Genomic DNA, 20,293 nt, shown 5'->3' with positions numbered 1-20,293 from the left:
CTAGTGAGGTTTAAATGTAGAGTGGTCTAGTTGGTCACCGTGGACTGCGACGTTGCCATAGTGAAGTGGTTTTTCCTAATGCAGCAAGGAGGTAGAAAGAGCATCATGCCAAGGGGTGTTCTTTGTTGTCTATCTTTGAGTGAAGACCCGTGAGTGTTGGAGCTCTACACTCGTACAGACAACGACTCTCTAATGAGACTATGACCTATGCCGCCATTAGAGGAGATTAGCTAGCATTTACACAATTGGCTGAACTGCCACATACTGTAAAATAAGAGTATGATAACCCAGTAGTGCTCTAATGGTTCAAATCCCGGATTGACACCTGTAGACCACACAGCTTCGCCCGCTATGGGCCAGTTAGGCATTGTTAGAGTAGTGTTAACACCACTACCAATGGGGTTTTATATTTCACCTGACTCAACAGCACTCTTCAGCACACCACTGTGTAGTGTCTATTCTCTGTCTGCTCTCTACGGGGGGAGCTCAATGTCTGCATGCCTTACCCAGTGATATCGACTGAAAGTACAGAGGGAAAAGCTATATGTTTTATGGTGCTTTACACAGAAACCTTCATGCAGAGTTTGATATAAAAGCAGAAATTCAGTGAGAATACCAGCGGCCATTGTAGTACAATAGATTTGGATTGGTTTCAATTTAGCAGCGCTCTGTGTTTTAACATACAGTAGTAGAGCACTGATTTACAAAATGTTGCTTTTCCCCCTATAAATAATTATCTGTTGCAGGATGTGGTTCCCAGGAAAGAGGAAGTGAGTTTGAATGTGGGGGAAATGTGTTCTAATGTTGGCCATGTGAAGTTGTCAGGAATCTAAAGGGTGTCTTGAGAAATGGCCAGTTTGTAACCACGGATTTTGTGTCAATGAGTCTGGGCTCTTCTCACTCTCACGTCACTCGGGAAAATGGACACATGTATGACTCAGGACGAGACACAGTTTTGTGGAAACAATGTTAAAGAATACAATTTTACGTCCCTGACAACTTCATTTGGTCGACCGTTTGATTAGTGAAACCTGAGCTTTGTGTATTTGCTTTATTTGTTGCTGTGTCTTGGTCTGAAAATAACTGCTTTGTCTTTGACCAAATGGTTGTCTAAAACACCTGAACATAGGAACCTGGTCAGAGCTGTTGTCTTATTAGGCAATGTTGGGTGCTTTATTCAACTGGTCTGAAGGTTTGAATGTTTGAATCCTAAATTACCTATTAATCAGAACTTTTTTTGTTTTCTCTATTGAAAAGAATAATGAATGACATAAATCATAACTCGCATTTTCTTGTTCTGTCCCGTCCTGTCTTGTCTCTATGTCTGTCCTCGTCTGTCTTTTATATGTCTCCTAACATTTTGACATTATTTACTCACAATTTGATTTATTCTCATTTGATTACTTTCTATCGTGTACTGTTACTAACCTCTATCTTATCTATGCTAACACTCTCAATATGTTTTTCAATTATATGCATCCTTCATTCTACACCCAAATAACCATCAATATGTCAATTTCCCATGTCCACCTTGTCATCACATGTATAAACATTTCAACTTTTTTTAAAACTTGCATTTCATTTAATCCTAAATAACAAATCCAACAACTAAACCAAATAATTATTGTAAACTATTTCCTTTCAATTAATGTTCCCCTCTAAAGCAACTGGCTATGAGAAATCTTGCAGCCTGAACAACATATCAGGAATGGCTGGGTCAACCTTGCGCCTCACTCCAATTACTAGCCCGCCCTTTGAAACCTATGAGGCCCCAGGACCATTGCGCCGCTGCCGTTCCCCCATCCCCTCCATTTTGTAGCAGAAAGGAGGTTCATCGATAGGACAAACAAAATGATGGATTGGCTATAAGGACAGAATGCATTTATGCTGCCACTAGGGTTGTGTACAATGCAAAACAAATAGCAATAACGATAATGATTTTGAACGTAGAAAGATTCTGACCACTTGTCTTGTAAAAACTAAGATGTATGCGTCAGGTAGTTGATGGGGTCAAATTAAGATTTAGTGGTAATGCTTTAGTTTACAGCCCAGTTTAAGCTGGTATTTACCTGGTATTTACATGGTATTAAGTTAACTAAGAAACTATGTGGTAACAAAGGTTATTTTCAGTGAAGAGGCGACTCCGGGATGTTGGCAGAGTTGCAAAGAAAAAGCCATATCTCAGACTGCCCAATAGAAAGAAAAGATTTAGATGGGCAAAAGAACACAGACACTGGAAAGAGGAACTCTGCCTAGGAGGCCAGCATCCCGGAGTCCCCTCTTCATTGTTGACGTTGAGGCTGGTGTTTTGCGGGTACTATTTAATGAAGCTGCCAGTTGAGGACTTGTGAGGCGTCTGTTTCTCAAACTACAGTTACATTTTCAATTGCAGAATATGTGTGTAGATTAACATACTGCCATTTTTGTGCTTTCTTGACCAAACAACCGAAGCTAATTCTGTCCAGAAAAAAAGTTAAGAAATGAAACGTCTACAGTTCATGTAGCCAAAGGGAAAACATTTTTTTTTGTAGATATGGTCAATCTTAAGTAGGTTTCTACTTAATTTGTCACATGTAAATATCAATATACAGTACGTATGTATAGACACCTTTTCTGGTGTTCATCACATGCTCCTTAAAAAAAAAATATATATATATACATATAGGCTCAAAAGGAAGAACTATACATTTAATAATCACAAGGCACTTTCAGTTAATAGTTTCTAACACATTTAAAGGGATACTTCAGGACGTTGACAATGAGGCCCTTTATCTACTTCCCCAGAGTCAGATGAACTCGTAGATACCATGTTTATGTTTCCATGTCCAGCAGAGGAGCTTGGTGGGAGGAGCTATAGGAGGAAGGGCTCATTGTAATGGCTGGAATGGAACACATTCAATTGTATCAAACACATCAACCATATGGAAACCACATGTTTGACTCTGTTCCATTTATTCCATTTCAGCCATTACAATGAGCCCATCCTCCTATAGCTCCTCCCACCATCCTCCTCTGGTGTCCAGTATGAAGGAAGTCAGAGGTAGTTATTCGAGCCAATGCTAAGTAGCATTAGCGCAATGACTGGAGTCACTTGGTATCTCCTAGCATGCTGGACACAGAGACCGAAAAATGGTATCCACGAGTTCATCTGACTATGGGGGAATTAGATAAAGGGCATCATTGACAAAATCCCAAAGTACCCCTTTAAGCGACGTCAAAATAACACTTTCATAGCGAAACGATACAACTGCAACTTAAGTCCAGTCCTAGCAGGTCATGAAAGATTATGACAATAACTATCTGCAATTGTCACGGCTAAGACGAAATGTTGAATTAATATTTGAACATCACACTTGATGGTTAAGACACTGGTGTTTGTTATACACTGTCATGAACTGTTGTCTAAAGTAAAATAGTTGATGTAAGTAGTTAGAATAAGAAGATACATCCATGTTAGTGAGTGATAGAAAGGGCTGGTGAATAGAGAGAATGGAAATAAGTAAATATATAGTACTAGAATATTCAAATATTTGTTAAAATACTGTGAATTATACAAAATGATGTATAAAATAAGCTGGATTGACTAGTATATATACTGTATGTATTAGCTATCACTAATGCAAACACTTTACTAACACGTTTTATTACTTTACAAGTTGCATGTGCAGATTATACATAAACACACACCACTTTACAATACATGAAAGATATATATTATCGTAAAAAGCAGAACGGGGACATAAATATTTAACATTTATTCCAACCCACTGAAGGCTCAACCATCCGGATCAATATTTCTAACAGTAGGATGTTCAGTTTATATAAATATCTGTTTTTACTTTTGATATCATTTGGTACCTTTTCATTATTATTTCGTCTTGCTTCTTAAAACCCCCCCCCCCCAAAAAAAAGAAATAGAAAAATTCAATGAAACAATTTATTCCACCTCTCAAAAGTAATTAAATAGAGGGGATGAGACTGGTCCTCAAATGGGATGCAGTAAAGAAGAACAATCTAGCTAGAATACAGTCAATATATTTTTTTTATGATCTTTATTAAGTACAACAGATTGTCTTCAGTTTCCACAACCAGTCTTCCCTCTTGGATTGCCATCTTCGTATATAATAATTAATAGACATGAACATGTCATATGAAAAGAGAATCACTCATGCTCATATATGCAATATTACATGCAATATTACATTAATGCGGGAAACATACTGTGCACATACACGTAATTATGCAAATCTATTTTTAATCCTCAAAGAGTGCACAGACTTAATAGGCAATCTACCTATCTAATTGGGGCGACACCTAGTGGTTAGAGCGTTGGGCCAGTTACTGAAAGGTTGCTAGATCGAATCCCCGAGCTGACAAGGTAAAAATCTGTCGTTCTGCCCCTGAACAAGGCAGTTAACCCACTGTTCCTAGGCCGTCATTGTAAATAATAATTTGTTCTTAAGTTCTTAACTGGTTAAATAAATAACTGTTCACAATCTAAATGTACTTACTGTATAAGAATGACATGAGCCATTTGTCTTGTTCAAGTTGGTCTTGTCTTGATGGTCTTGTAGATTTTGATGTTGTTGTAGATGTTCTTTTTAATTTTTTTACGCTGGGATAATTTTTGTATTTCTTGTATTGGTCGCGTGTATTCATTGTAGGAAATGGATTTTCTGTACCCGTCCGTATTTAAACAAATATTTGTCCTCAAAAGGTCTCACCACTACCTTCAGATCCATATCATCGTAAGTACCTGCATTCCATAAACATAACACAAAGGAAATATGACAGACAAAATTTGTGAAAAGCAGAAAGAGAAAAAAAGAAAGAGCCGAATCCCAACTTGAGATCTGCGCGTGTCACTCGAATTCTCACACCAATCTCCCATTTGCTATCAGCGCATGGTTTACATGATAGCGCAAGTTGTGCACGTAGATCTCATGTTTGGAATCGGCCCTATGGGATTCAATCAAGATTTGAATCTTGACTGAGCAATATCCTGCCTATCAGTACATCCTGCCTACCAGAACTTATTATGGACCTATATATATTATTGACCAATAGTATCAGTTGTCGTAGTCTGTCCTCACTACTCTTCGTCTAGCAGGCTTATTGTATGACTCTGAAAAGCATTTATTTTTTTCCTGTAAATCCAAGAGCTTCCATACATTTGAGTTTCCAGAATCCTGATGTAAGGCCATATCCCAATTTGAGACATGCATGTGCCTTTCTTTAAGCAAAGCCTCCATTGATGTCGGTGATTGATTTACTACGTTAATGTTTGCATTGCACATGCATATCTTAGGTTAGGATGTGTCCATATTTCTGCACACCTGCACATTGTCTATAGAGGAAAACATGTAGAATATGTATCACTACTACAGCAGGTGCTATTCAAATAATATTTTAATGCAATTGCTGTGCTAATTTGAAGGAAACACAGCTGTTATGTAAATTAAGCAATTAAAGAAAATGCCCACACATTTCTCTTCATTGGAATGTTTTTGTTCTATGATGATTGATTGTCTATAGTTTATGATCAATGGTGGTTAGACATTTTTTTGGTCATTTGCATAGTCACATAGTTCGATTTACTCCAATTTTCATTCTCCATTTGTAAACATACCACCTGTTCGTAATTGCAATGGAATGTAACTGAAATATAAGAATGTATAAACTTTGTTTCTGTAGAGAATGAAGGCTGGTATCATATTGCTGTGCTCAATACAACAGACTTAGAACAGACCGACAAATGTTGAAAGGGCCTCTATGAGGCTTCTATAGGCTGCAATGTCAATCTAGGAACGCATACAAGCTAGCTAGATTTACCTAGCTACACCTGCAAAGCAATGCTTGTCAATGAAATGGGGAATATTGAATATGCGCATAACTGTATCTACTCACGTGAATATATATTAAAGTCACCTGAAATTCATTTTTCGATGTATACTTTGTCAGTGGGGAACAGGCAAGCTTGGATGTGATTGCCAAATTGGATTTAGCCTGATCCAGATGGTTATTTTAATAGTTTATTACTAATGCTACAAACACCATGTGTCTGTGAATATGCTAAGAGGGGAATTGTACAACATTCTCAGTTTCATTTCCGTAACTGTTAATCATTATGTCGTATTTAAACTGTTCATGTTTACGTGGGCTATTTGAATTCATGTAAAAAAGAAACATATGCAACTCAGCTGAAATTATCTTAAACATTCAGGAGAATAGTTTACTTATGCTGGATGTATGCTATACATGGTCATATCTGCTTCTTTATGTACGGTTGAAGTCGGAAGTTTACATCCACTTAGGTTGGAGTCATTAAAACTTGTTTTTCAACCACTCCACAAATTTCTTGTTAACAAACTATAGTTTTGGCAAGTCGGTTAGGACATCTACTTTGTGCATGACACAAGTAATTTTTCCAACAATTGTTTACAGACAGATTATTTCACTTATAATTCACTGTATCACAATTCCAGTGGGTCAGAAGTTTACATACACTAAGTTGACTGTGCCTTTAAACAGCTTGGAAAATTCGAGAAAATGATATCATGGCTTTAGAAGCTTCTGGTAGGCTAATTGACATCATTTGAGTCAATTGGAGATGTACCTGTGGATGTATTTCAAGGCTGACCTTCAAACTCAGTGCTTGAATTGTTTGACATCATGGGAAAATCAAAAGAAATCAGCCAAGACCTCGGAAAAATAATTGTAGACCTCCACAAGTCTGGTTCATCCTTGGGAGCAATTTCCAAACGCCTGAAGGTACCACGTTCATCTGTACAAACAATAGTACGCAAGTACAAACACCATGGGACCACGCTGCCATCATACCGCTCAGGAAGGAGACACGTTCTGTCTCCTAGAGATGAACGTACTTTGGTGTGAAAAGTGCAAATCAATCCCAGAACAACAGCAAAGGACCTTGTGAAGATGCTGGAGGAAACAGGTATTAAAGTATGTATATCCACAGTAAAACGAGTCCTATATCGACATAACCTGAAAGGCCGCTCAGCAAGGAAGAAGCCACTGCTCCAAAACCGTCACAAAAAAGCCAGACTACAGTTTGCAACTGCACATGGGGACAAAGATCATACTTTTTGGAGAAATATCCTCTGGTCTGATGAATCAAAAATAGAACTGTTTGGCCATAATGACCATCGTTATGTTTGGAGGAAAAAGGGGGAGACTTGCAAGCCCGAAGAACACCATCCCAACCGTGAAGCACGGGGGTGGCAGCATCATGTTGTGGGGGTGCTTTTCTGCAGGAGGGACCGGTGCACTTCACAAAATAGATCATGAGGAAGGAAAATTACGTGGATATATTGAAGCAACATCTGAAGACATCAGTCAGGAAGTTAAAGCTTGGTCGCAAATGGGTCTTCCAAATGGACAATGACCCCCAAGCATACTTCCAAAGTTGTGGCAAAATGGCTTAAGGACAACAAAGTCAAGGTATTGGAGTGGCCATCACAAAGCCCTGACCTCAACCTATAGAAAAATGTGGGCAGAACTGAAAAAGTGTGTGCGAGCAAGGAGGCCTACAAACCTGATTCAGTTACACAAGCTCTGTCAGGAGAAATGGGCCAAAATTCACCCAACTTATTGTGGGAAGCTTGTGGAAGGCTACCCGAAACGTTTGACCCAAGTTAAACAATTTAAAGGCAATGCTACCAAATACTAATTGAGTGTATGTAAACTTCTGACCCACTGGGAATGTGATGAAAGAAATAAAAGCTGAAATAAATCATTCTCTCTACTATTATTCGGACATTTCACATTCTTAAAACAAAGTGGTGATCCTAACTAACCTAAGACAGGGAATTGCTATTAGGATTAAATGTCAGGAATTGTGAAAAACTGAGTTTAAATGTATTTGGCTAAGGTGTATGTAAACTTTCAACTTCAACTGTACATAGGAATTTAATATTTGAGAACTATACACACTTTGACATAAGGTAACTGTATTCTGGTCAGTGGTGAAAGACATGTACTGTAAAGGTAAAGCTTAAAATGGGAATAATACACTGAACAAAAATATAAGTGCAACATGTAAAGTGTTGGTCCCATGTTTCATGAGCTGAAATAAAAGATCCCCGAAATGTTCCATATGCACAAAAAGCTTATTTCTCTCAAATTTCGTGCACACATTTGTTTACATTCCTGTTAGTGAGGGTAGTTCTTGAATTGCGGTGGCATTTGGGCATGGCATTTTGGAGTATTATAATTTTTTTTAATGTATTTGTGTATTTCCCATTCTAAATGAACTACTATGGCAGCTTAATGACTACAAATATTTTTACCGTTATGATTAAATTGTGCGGGCAACAGGATTAGTAAAACTAATGATGTTGATTGATTGATTGATTAACACCAATTACACATTTGAGATAATTTAGGATTTTTAGTAACCCTTTACATTTTTTAAACTAAAGTACTTTAGTTCACAATGTAATTTCCCTTCATTTTAATTGAGTAACACAAATTACACTTTTTACACCAAATTATGAATGGAATCCTAAAATGTATGACACACTAAATCACACTGTGATTAGCTAATCATTTTCTTCAACAGAGACCCTCCCCCAATAACAGTTTGCCACTGGTGGGAATGCTCAAGGTCCTAGTATATCTTTGAAATTACAGATTTTAAAGGGCAGTAACACTAATTCCATAACATTTTTGGAAACACATTATATATATAAAAATAGGGATTTTAATAGCCTTTGATTTTCTATCTATACAATATATTAAATACTTTTGTTTGCTTTCTAGCATTCAAAACAATAGATAGATATCGCTGAATCACAAAAACATGTTACTACAACTTTACAACTTTAAACATGTTACTACAATCCACTGCTTGGATAAGCCATTTTTCTTGACATAAGTACTTTAAACATTGCATAAACATAACATTTTGCAGTATAAAGGACTTGCATTATGTTTTATCATTGATTACAAGTTAAATATGAACAAAACCATGTCTGATGTGTACCTATTTGTAATTTGAAAGTTTTTTCATGTTTGAAATGGCAAGGGACGCAAATGCCACCGCAATTCAAGAACGACCCAGCAAGTTTATCAATCCCTATACAAATAGATATGGTGATAAAGGGCATCCTTGTCTTACACCTCTAGATGATGTACTATTTTCCAAAAATATATAATTTATTGACTTGATTTTATACTTTATGATGAACTCTTTTAGTTTTTGCCTCATTTCTTTGCTCACTTTAATTCCAATCAGCTTTTCGCTTATGAATTTCAGGATATATAAACACCTACAGTAGATGATTTATGAGTTGACATGCCTCCTCAAACTGTGCTGTTATGTTTGAAACCTGCTAGTAGTTTATAAAAAATGCAGGAGCCAACAGACCCAACAGAATCATCATACATTGTGAATGTAGCAGTGTGTTGAATTAGTAAAAAGGATGACATCATTCAGTTTTAAGAATACAAACAAAACAAAAATAACATCAATGAATAGCGGGATATGTATGTGGATACTTGCACGTTTTCCTGGAGAAAACTTTAACCAGCTATTTTTCAGTGGACATTGACAGATGAAGAGAGATGGAATGAAGATCAGTTTGAGAAGAGACATTCTAAGTGTGAGAGGATGTTGTGTAATTTGTGGTGAGACTATGTAAGAATTTCTTAACACATCCATCAGCAATGCGTTATGCTCTTATGAGACACACAAACATATTTGCAATTACAGGTAATGCCACAACATTACCAGTTGCTACCACACATTTATTTATACTTACTTTATTCATGTTAATTTATTAGCTTCCCAAGGTATTATGCAGGGCTTATAACGATGCTATGAAGTTCTAATGTAGTGTTGAGTCTACTCTCTGATGTACAGTGCCTGTCGTGTTGACATAAGATTGTGTTAGTGTGTTTTCTTCATTAGGATAATATGTGTATGTGTGTCTGTCTGTCTGTCTGTCTTGTCTGTGTCTGTCTCCTTCCTGTCTCACACAAACACAAACACACGCACACACATACAGTACAAACACACAATTCTACAATACCCCTCCCCCCCACACACACACCAACACACACATAATGATGTCATGTGGTCAAGTATTTTTTGCAAAAGAGAAATGGTAAACAGGTATATAATGCAAAGTGAAGATTGAACGTGTGTACAGTAGTTTGATTGGAGAGGGGAGGGGTTGGTTGGGTGGATTGGTTGGGCGCTGGTGTCATTGGATGTGATGTGTGACTGCAAATACATCTGTCACCTGTAGTTGCAGGTGAAGGTACACCGTTAATGTAGAGAAATGCCCCAAATGTATGTCAAATGTCCTTGATGTCTATAGAATTGTCATTTATAGTATAAGTTCAAAATATGTACATTTTACTCTCACATGCACAGTAAACCTGCAGCATCCAGGTAAAGCAGATCCCACATCATTTCATATTGTCAATTATGTATAAGTTACATTTAATTTGATATAGGAATATATGTAATACTATGTTGATATACATTTATGTAAATGAGTAACAGTTGGGGGCCTTATTTGTCCTTTTATACTCAGAAAAATATTGATAAACTACTGTATTGGTAGCATGCTAATTTCTAACGCTACGACTGCTAAATGTAAAACCTTTCTTCATTGTAATCCTATTCAATCTTAAAGTGTACAAAATTAACAGCTGTTTATTCTTGTCTTTGCAGTGTTAAGTTTCTAGCAATTTCTCTAAAGAAGACATACTGAGTCAGTTAATCAGAAATGAGCGGAGGGAGCCACTTTAACCAAGACGTGTGACACGGATGGACAGTTAAAAGGCATATCTTTGGCGTGACGAGAGAGAGACCGGAGGGTGATCAAGATAAACATGAGGTTGGATCTTTACGTTGTTACCAAAGCAGCCTCTTGGAAACTCCGGCCACACTTTTGAAGACTGTCTGACCGATCACAATGACGACTGACTGAGCATTGCACTGACACACTCAGAGAGAAAAGGACTCCTACTGCAACATTCCAGAAGACATTATATTGTGACGCTCAACCATCTCACAGTACAGTGACCAATAACCGACTGCAGTGCTGATCTACTGAGCAACTTAGAGAATCAATTAATTATCACTCACCTATAAACGAGCGACCAGGTCTAACTAACTATGTAGCATCTCTGCTAACACTGTAGCATTTGTTAGCTGGGAAAATAACGTCATGACCTTATCCATTGACAGTTTTGAACAGAGTGATGCGGAAAGACGCACTAAATGAAAACTTTACATGCCGTTTTCCTCTTGTGTTATTTCCTTTTACAAGAAACTATTGTACATGAGAGACAAAGACAAGTTGCCCTCGAACGGTTCTTTGGAACATTTGTGACAGCAACTAAACCAGTTACAGGTTAAATGAATCAGAGAACTGAATTTGGACATTTGATCATATATCTGTTCTCCCACCTCATGAATGAGTTCATGACTTGTAGAAGTTAAAGAGATTGGTTATCAATCAAGCCTTTACGTCTCCCATTAATTTCCATTCAATTTGGAAAGACGATGCCAGGCCCTCAACATAGTGTAATATACGCACATATGATAGAAGTACATAGATGACCATACCAAATGGATGTAGCATCAACAGAGGACCAATTAGTACTATATTTTTTACCCCTGCAAAATAATTATTGATGAACAAGACTCTCTCTGTCTCTCACGTACTTACTTTGAAATCCACGTGGCATACTGTACCAAAGGTCCTATGCATGCACTTGCTGTATGACTTGCCTATAAAGTAACAACAGTACGGGCTGCTATGGGATGAACATTCCATATATCTAGAGCAAAGCTTTGAACTGCCCTTGATACCTTCATTATCGCCTCGCTTTGGTACAAACGTACAAGTTGGAAATGCCATTCATGTATATATAACAGAGGTAATTCCTGAGTATATTTTAAAACATATTTAATTGAATTATATTTATTACAATTACATTCCTCTTGAACAAAAAAATACTTCATGAACATACGTGTATGACAGACACTGGTATCGGTCACTATAAATTGACTAACTTACCTGCTGCTCAAATCAATCATGAGTAGAGCACAGACTGACTAAAGGTCAAGTCCCATGCACAGACCTGCCAACAGGAGGAATAAGGTTCTAACTTAAATACAGCACAGAGGATGCCTCCATAATAAGGATACCTTGAAGTCACATCAAAGTGTATCCGGTGGTGGAAAAAGTCCTCTGCTGTGGTTTTTACAAGGAACTAAACATGCACACAATACTATTATTATTATACCAGATGCATATATACTGCCAATGAGGAAAATATGTTCCCTTATGCTTATACTGCCCCCCCCCCCTCCCCAGACGCATATACTTCCCTCATCTCTCTCTTGTTTCCCTTGCTGCCAAGCAATGACCAATGACTGCTTCAGGGTTAAGTCAAGCCTCCAACAAGATAGCGATGCCCTCCAAATGAGACCATTAATAAAGTAAAACTGAGGAGAAATGGACCAAGGAAGTAAGAAAGGGGGACGTGTACAAAGAGAACAAATCTATATTTTGATAAACAAATCAGCTATCCATGGCTTCAGATGGAGAAGGAGCCCCAACTGAAAACAGGGTCAAAATGCCATTGGGAAAAGCAGTTGCAAACGTCTGTGAATATCATAAAAACCTATATCGGAACTGGTTTGGCAAAAAAGAAAGAGAAAAGTAGAGGAATAATAATATATGAAAATTACGTTTTTGGAAGGTTGATGTGGTGGTTTGACATTCGCAACTGTGTTACAACAATAAAGAGAATAATGGAGAGAGTCACATGAGTGAGAGAAGGCTATGGGGACGGCCCGGAGTGGGTGGGGCCCGGAGTAGGGACGCCCCGAAGTGGGTGGGGCCCGGAGTGGGTGGGGCCCGGAGTGGGTGGGGCCCGGAGTAGGGACGGCCCGAAGTGGGTGGGGCCCGGAGTGGGTGGGGCCCGGAGTGGGGACGGCCTGGAGTTGGGGCCCGGAGTAGGTGGATGCTGTACTAAACAATGAAGAAGGGAAAAAAAGAAAATGCATTTTTGTAACTTTGTTTACCAGCATGACTACCCTGCATGACTGTCTTTTCTGCAAGCCCTTTGTTGAAGACAAGGGTGCTAGAGATACAAAAAAAAATATATATATAAAAGGAATTATTTAAAAAATGTTATATGCAATTAATATATATGGAAAAAGATTATAATGAAAGAGAAGAGCTATATTTTGTTTTGAAAAAGTAAAAAATGTGAATATTGAAACATGTATGTTTGCAAAATACACACTGAGCTATGTTATGTTAGATGAAATCTCTCTGCTACTACTGCCCCACATTCTGCATTCATTCATTCAATTTTATTGACCTCTGCAGTACTGTCTGCTTTTATTAAGCTGTACTTAAGTGTTTGTTGCTTCTTGTTTCGTTTTTGTTTTTTATTCTAGCCAGTTATAATTCTATCTAAAATTTGCATTTAAGGGTTAATTTCACTCTTCATATTTGTGAAGTGATCTTAGTCCTTTTCATCGATTCAAAAACTCAAATGTTGTTTCCCTTCCTTGAATCATTTTCACCACCACTGTAGCAGCCATTTTAAAATCGATAGCTCTCCATACTGTATGTTTGAAGGGTGTATACATTACAAATATTTAATGTTTGCTTTTAGTTGTTGTTGAGAATAATAGACAATTTTGTCATATGATTGTAGCAGGGCAAATTGATACCATGGATGGTTACCTTCTATGCCTGTTTGGAGAAGTTTGTAACAGGTTGTTATTGGAAGTGGCTGGGTGGGTATGTTCTGGGGAAGGCAGTCTTCTTCCATTCGTCCTCAGGGGAGAGACGGTGAAAATGGGGTTAGGCCGGGATTTCATCCGATCAGCGGTAGATCCGTGTTATAGTGCGCTTGACATTTAAAGGTAATTTCCAATTGAGCCGTGAACGCGGTCTACGCGAACGTGGGAACGTTGCCTTTAAAAGGTGCATAGCTGACAAAGTGCGATTGGATTGAATCACAGACTTTGGCCCGGGGTTCAAACGAATGCAGATTAATGACCTGTGCACTGCGATTGATTTTTAAAGGCGATTTAAACGGCTTGAGTCGACATCTGCGGCTTTTACAGCGAACATTATCTGTGTCTTTTGAAGTCAATTGCTGTGCTGGATTGAATCCGGGGCCTTAGTTAGTTATCCAATAAAGTGCAATATCTGTTCATGAGAGAGAGAGGTCGGTCAAGAGAGATTTGTTACTAGTCGAGAGATTTCAGGTTTGCATGAAACAAACTGCCATTCCAAAGTTGTGTCTGTTTTAAAAAAGACTCAGGTGTGTCGGTGGTTTGTGTGGATTTAGGTGGTTTGCTATTTTTCGTATATAATAAATTCTAGTATATAGATACAATAATGTGAACACCTTACAGTGACGTGAAACGCATGCATTGTGACTTGATTGTCGATCTCCTGAGGGAACGCGGTCTCGCCATATCCCAAGCTCCTTTGTTGTGTGTCCTGAAACCAGTCCTGATGTTATGAACACTGTGCCGTGTCGTAGAGCAGCAACGTCTTCCTTGGAGAGACAACTGAACACTACACACACTCTCAGTGTCAGCATGGGTGTGTAGAGGTAGCTTGTCCTTGTTGTTGGGTGGTCAGGTCTTGCATTCGTTCGTCATCCATTCGAGAACCATCCAGCTGATAGTCGTCGACGGGCAGCAGCTCACGGTAGCATACGTAATGTTATAACACGCTTCATACACATTATAACATGTTATATCACACTTCATACAAAGACCCAGAGCTTCCAAACTGATGTCATTGAAGTACTTTAAAATGGAGGGGTGAGAGTGAAAGAACCAGTGGCCACTACTGTGCAAGTTGGGTAGGTGTAGAAATGTGTATTTCACTAGAGTTCCCCACTGTTGAACAGGTTGGGTGAATGTTGGTTTTCCAGACACTATCTTTAATAACAGTGGCTTTCTCTTAAGGGTGTAAGCCCTGGCAGGTCCAGGATCAGCCCAGGCAGCTGTAAAAAAAAAAAAAACTATCTCTGTCCATCCCTAATCATGCATTCTAATTGGACTATCACCACTAGACTAGACTTAAATGAATGAACTATGGAGGTTACTCACTTATTAAGTTCAATCTATGTTGGTTTTTTCAGGGTCTACAACGTTGTCCACTTTCCCGCGAAAATTGGTCCATGATATTTTTCTTCTTCCTCATCGTGTTTTGTTCACTTTTTCCTTTCAAACTATGATTTCAGTCATTTTTTAGAAGGCGTTAAGCCACTTAGGCTTTGGGGGTCGCGAACTGTAGTGTTGATAAATATTCCAGAGGTAAACTTCCAGCAACCACGGTTCGTGACCTGAACACACTCGCAAATTCCGAAGAATTTTAGATATATTTTGGGGTGGTTATGTTATAATATAGCACAGTATTGTTAATACTTTCTCTGTTATTGACTGATGAGTTTTACATTCCTTTATTATTATTATTATATATAAAAAATACATGTGACTGCCCCCTTCAGGCTAAACAAAAGATGTCTTTTTTTTCTCATTTTCTATTGCACAATACTGCTATTTGATTTAGCAATGTTGAACACAATGGGTTACAGTGTTAAGAGTGCTAAGTCTGTTTTATGTTCCATTTACAAAATGCCTTTTTATAACCAAGGGATATACAGTGGGGAGAACAAGTATTTGATACACTGCCGATTTTGCAGGTTTTCCTACTTACAAAGCATGTAATGTCTGTAATTTTTATCATAGGTACACTTCAACTGTGAGAGACGGAATCTAAAACAAAATTCCAGAAAATCACATTGTATGATTTTTAAGTAATTAATTAGCATTTTATTGCATGACATAAGTATTTGATACATCAGAAAAGCAGAACTTAATATTTGGTACAGAATCCTTTGTTTGCAATTACAGAGATCATACGTTTCCTGTAGTTCTTGAACAGGTTTGCACACACTGCAGCAGGGATTTTGGCCCACTCCTCCATACAGACCTTCTCCAGATCCTTCAGGTTTCGGGGCTGTCGCTGGGCAATACGGACTTTCAGCTCCCTCCAAAGATTTTCTATTGGGTTCAGGTCTGGAGACTGGCTAGGCCACTCCAGGACCTTGAGATGCTTCTTACGAAGCCACTCCTTAGTTGCCCTGGCTGTGTGTTTCGGGTCGTTGTCATGCTGGAAGACCCAGCCACGACCCATCTTCAATGCTCTTACTGAGGGAAGGAGGTTGTTGGCCAAGATCTTGCGATACATGGCCCCATCCATCCTCTCCTCAATACGGTGCAGTCGTCCTGTCCCCTTTGCAGAAAAGCATCCCCAAAGAATGATGATTCCACCTCCATGCTTCACGGTTGGGATGGTGTTCTTGGGGTTGTACTCATCCTTCTTCTTCCTCCAAACACGGCAGGTGGAGTTTAGACCAAAAAGCTATATTTTTTGTCTCATCAGACCACATGACCTTCTCCCATTCCTCCTCTGGATCATCCAGATGGTCATTGGCAAACTTCAGACGGGCCTGGACATGCGCTGGCTTGAGCAGGGGTACCTTGCATACGCTGCAGGATTTGAATCCATGACGGCGTAGTGTGTTACTAATGGTTTTCTTTGAGACTGTGGTCCCAGCTCTCTTCAGGTCATTGACCAGGTCCTGCCGTGTAGTTCTGGGCTGATCCCTCACCTTCCTCATGATCATTGATGCCCCACGAGGTGAGATCTTGCATGGAGCCCCAGACCGAGGGTGATTGACCGTCATCTTGAACTTCTTCCATTTTCTAATAATTGCGCCAACAGTTGTTGCCTTCTCACCAAGCTGTTTGCCTATTGTCCTGTAGCCCATCCCAGCCTTGTGCAGGTCTACAATTTTATCCCTGATGTCCTTACACAGCTCTCTGGTCTTGGCCATTGTGGAGAGGTTGGAGTCTGTTTGATTGAGTGTGTGGACAGGTGTCTTTTATACAGGTAACGAGTTCAAACAGGTGCAGTTAATACAGGTAATGAGTGGAGAACAGGAGGGCTTCTTAAAGAAAAACTAACAGGTCTGTGAGAGCCAGAATTCTTACTGGTTGGTAGGTGATCAAATACTTATGTTATGCAATAAAATGCAAATTAATTACTTAAAAATCATACAATGTGATTTTCTGGATTTTTGTTTTAGATCCCGTCTCTCACAGTTGAAGTGTACCTATGATAAAAATGACAGACCTCTACATGCTTTGTAAGTAGGAAAACCTACAAAATCGTCAGTGTTTCAAATACTTGTTCTCCCCACTGTAGATATGGACTTTATAACACTTTCTTAACCAATGCTCAACAACAGCTACTTTAGATGACACATCATGTGAGATTCACCCACACCTGCAACGAGTTAAGAGACTTTAACATATCCACTCATGGTATTATGAAGTCCTTATTTACCCTCGCCGACAGTGAGTACCCCTTTTGTATGCTTGATGATCTATCTATAGTCAATGCATTCTCTGATTTCAGTCTGTGCTCATTTTGAATTGAAGGTTCACCGTAAATTCCACTGGTACTATTCATGTATTTCATGTACTATCAACACTTTTTATGATAGAAACCAGAGACAACTATGCGGTTTAACTACTTGTATGGTATACTATGGGTATGGATAAGGACATTGCCAAGCTAGTTTAGAGCTGTAAGTTGTCCCTAAGAAAACAAACAACTAACCCTTACCCTAAAGTACTTGTATTACCTCAACACGTAGTATAATGACAGACAGAGAAACATAAATATACCTATTGAACCTAATATATCATACATATATGGATATATACAGACACAACTTAAAGACAAATCCGGTAACACTTTATAATAACAAGCCATTAGAAATGATTATATGTACATGTTACTGAAATGCTTGTAAATTAAAAAATAAATAAAAACGAGTTTATTAATAGTATGTATACTATTTACATAGTTGAATGCTTATACTTGAAAGTTATTATAAAGGGTTACCACAAAGTCATTAAAGACATATTATTACCTGTGGACCCTCAGTTCACGCATGGCCTTGAGTTTAAACATAGACAGACATATGTAAACCTAGTCATCAGCATTCCAAAGACAAAATATGTCTCATTTTTCACAACACTTTGTAAAACAGACTTAGGTATTATTGTTTGCTGCCATGGTAGGAGAATGAATAGGAGAAACGAAGTGGTCACTGGAATACATGGTTGAGACTAATGCTGTATTTTATTTTTGAAATGTTGGAAACACAAAAGTATTATTCATCAAGAAACTGTATAAAGTATATTTATTTCGATGGAATGTTCATGATCTATCTTTTTATATTTTGAAGAAAAAAATAGAAACATATCAATAAAGTATCATAATTGAACATCATTTCGACTATTGAGACTTAAAATGTATGAATGTCAATGCGATCTAATGTGAACAGAAATTAGCAGCTTGAACGAATAAATGATTAAAGTCATTAACTGCTTTTTCAAAGACATTCAATTGCTTCAAATCATTGAAATGAAAACTTCAAATAAATGAAAAATATTTCAAATCAATAGTGTTATTTGCATTATGTCTGCGTCAACACTTTAATATTGTATCGATCATCATAACTACAACACTTCAGAAAGTATTCACACCCCTTGACTTTTCCACATTTTGTTGTTTTACAGCCTGAATTTAAAATGAATTAAATTGAGATTTGTTTGTCACGGGCCTAAACACAATACCCATAATGTCAAAGTGGAATTGCTTCTCAAAATGTTTACAAATTAATTAAAAATGAAAATCTGAAATGTCTTGAGTCAATAAGTATTCAACCCCTTTGTTATGGCAAGTCTAAATAAAATGTGCTTAACACATAATAAGTTGCATGGACTCACTCTGTGACCAATAATAGTGTTTAATAGGATTTTTTCAACCACAAAGACCAGTAAGGTTTTCCAATGCTTTGCAAAGGGCAGCTATTGGTATATAGGTAAAAAAAAGCAGACATTGAATATCCCTTTGAGACTGGTGAAGTTGTTAATTAAACTTTGGATGATGTATCAATACACCCAGTCACAACAAAGACACAGGCGTCCTTCCTAACTCAGTTGCTGAAGAGAAAGGAAACTGCTCGGGGATTTCATCATGAGGCCAATGGTGACTTTAAATCAGTTACAGAGTTTAATGGGTGTGATAGGAGAAAACTGAGGATGGAGCAACAACATTTTAGTTACTCCACAATACTAACCTAATTGACAGAGTGAAAAGAAGGAAGCCTGTACAGAATACAGATATTACAAAACATGTATCCTGTTTGAAACAAGGCACTAAAGTAATACTGCAAAAAATGTGGCAAAGCAATTCACTTTTTGTCCTGAATACAAAGTGTTATGTTTGGGGCAAATCCAATACAACACATTACTGAGTGCCACTTTCCATATTTTCAAGCATAGTGGTGGCTGCATCATGTTATGGGTATGCTTGTAATCATTAAGGACTGGGGAGTTTTTCAGGACAAAAAAATAACTGGAATGAAGCTAAGCACAGGAAAAATCCTGGTTCAGTCTACTTTTTACCAGACACTGGGAGATTAATTCACCTTCTACACCAGAGTCGCTTACCAAAAATACACTGAATGTCCCTGAATGGCTGAGGTATAGTTTTGACTTAAATCTATTGTACTTGAAAATCTATGACAAGACCTGAAAATGATTGTTTAGCAATGACCAACAACCAATTTGACAGAGCTTGAAGAATTTTGAAAAGCATAATGGACAAATGTTGCACACTCCAGGTGTAGAAAGTTCTAAGAGACTTACCCAGAAAGACTCACAGCTGTAGTCGCTGCCAAAGGTGCTTCTGCGAAGTATTGACTCAGGGGTGTGAATGCTTACAGTGGATTCGGAAAGTATTCAGACCCCTTGGCTTTTACACATTTTGTTATGTTACAGCCTTATTCTAAAATGGATCACATGTTTTTTCCCCTCTCATCAATCTGCACAATACCCCACAATGACAAAGAAAAAACAGGTTTTTAGAAATGTTTGCAAATGTATTCAAAATAAAAAACTGAAATATTACATTTCCATAAGTATTCAGATCCTTTACTCAGTACTTTGTTGAAGCACCTTTGGCAGTGATTACAGCCTCGAGTCTTCTTCGGTATGACACTACAAGCTTGGCACACCAATATTTGAGGAGTTTCTCCCATTCTTCTCTACAAATCCTCTCAAGCTCTGTCAGGTTGGATGGGCAGTGTCGCTGCATGGCTATTTTCAGGTCTCTCAAGAGATGTTCCA

General features: G+C 38.1%; 1 protein-coding gene across 6 annotated transcripts in view; it reads left to right on the top strand.

Annotated features, from left to right (window-relative positions):
- LOC139570426 (voltage-gated potassium channel KCNC1-like) overlaps positions 1-18,562 on the top strand; it is a 75,676-nt gene extending 57,114 nt beyond the window's left edge. For 4 of the 6 annotated variants that reach the window (XM_071392297.1, XM_071392296.1, XM_071392293.1 and 1 more), the window contains one exon: positions 10,703-18,562. In XM_071392297.1, the coding sequence (XP_071248398.1) occupies positions 10,703-10,716 (14 nt within the window). In that variant the 3' untranslated portion in view covers positions 10,717-18,562. Of the gene's footprint in view, positions 1-1,664 lie in introns of all 6 variants that reach the window. The other 2 variants (XM_071392292.1, XM_071392294.1) reach the window with 2 other exon arrangements.
- Positions 18,563-20,293: the final 1,731 nt, after the last annotated feature.

This window comes from Salvelinus alpinus, chromosome 3, assembly GCF_045679555.1.
Source record: "Salvelinus alpinus chromosome 3, SLU_Salpinus.1, whole genome shotgun sequence".
In the NCBI taxonomy this organism is placed as follows: domain Eukaryota; kingdom Metazoa; phylum Chordata; class Actinopteri; order Salmoniformes; family Salmonidae; genus Salvelinus; species Salvelinus alpinus.
Note: the sequence above shows the minus strand (reverse complement) of the source record. Positions and strands in the feature narration are given on the sequence as shown.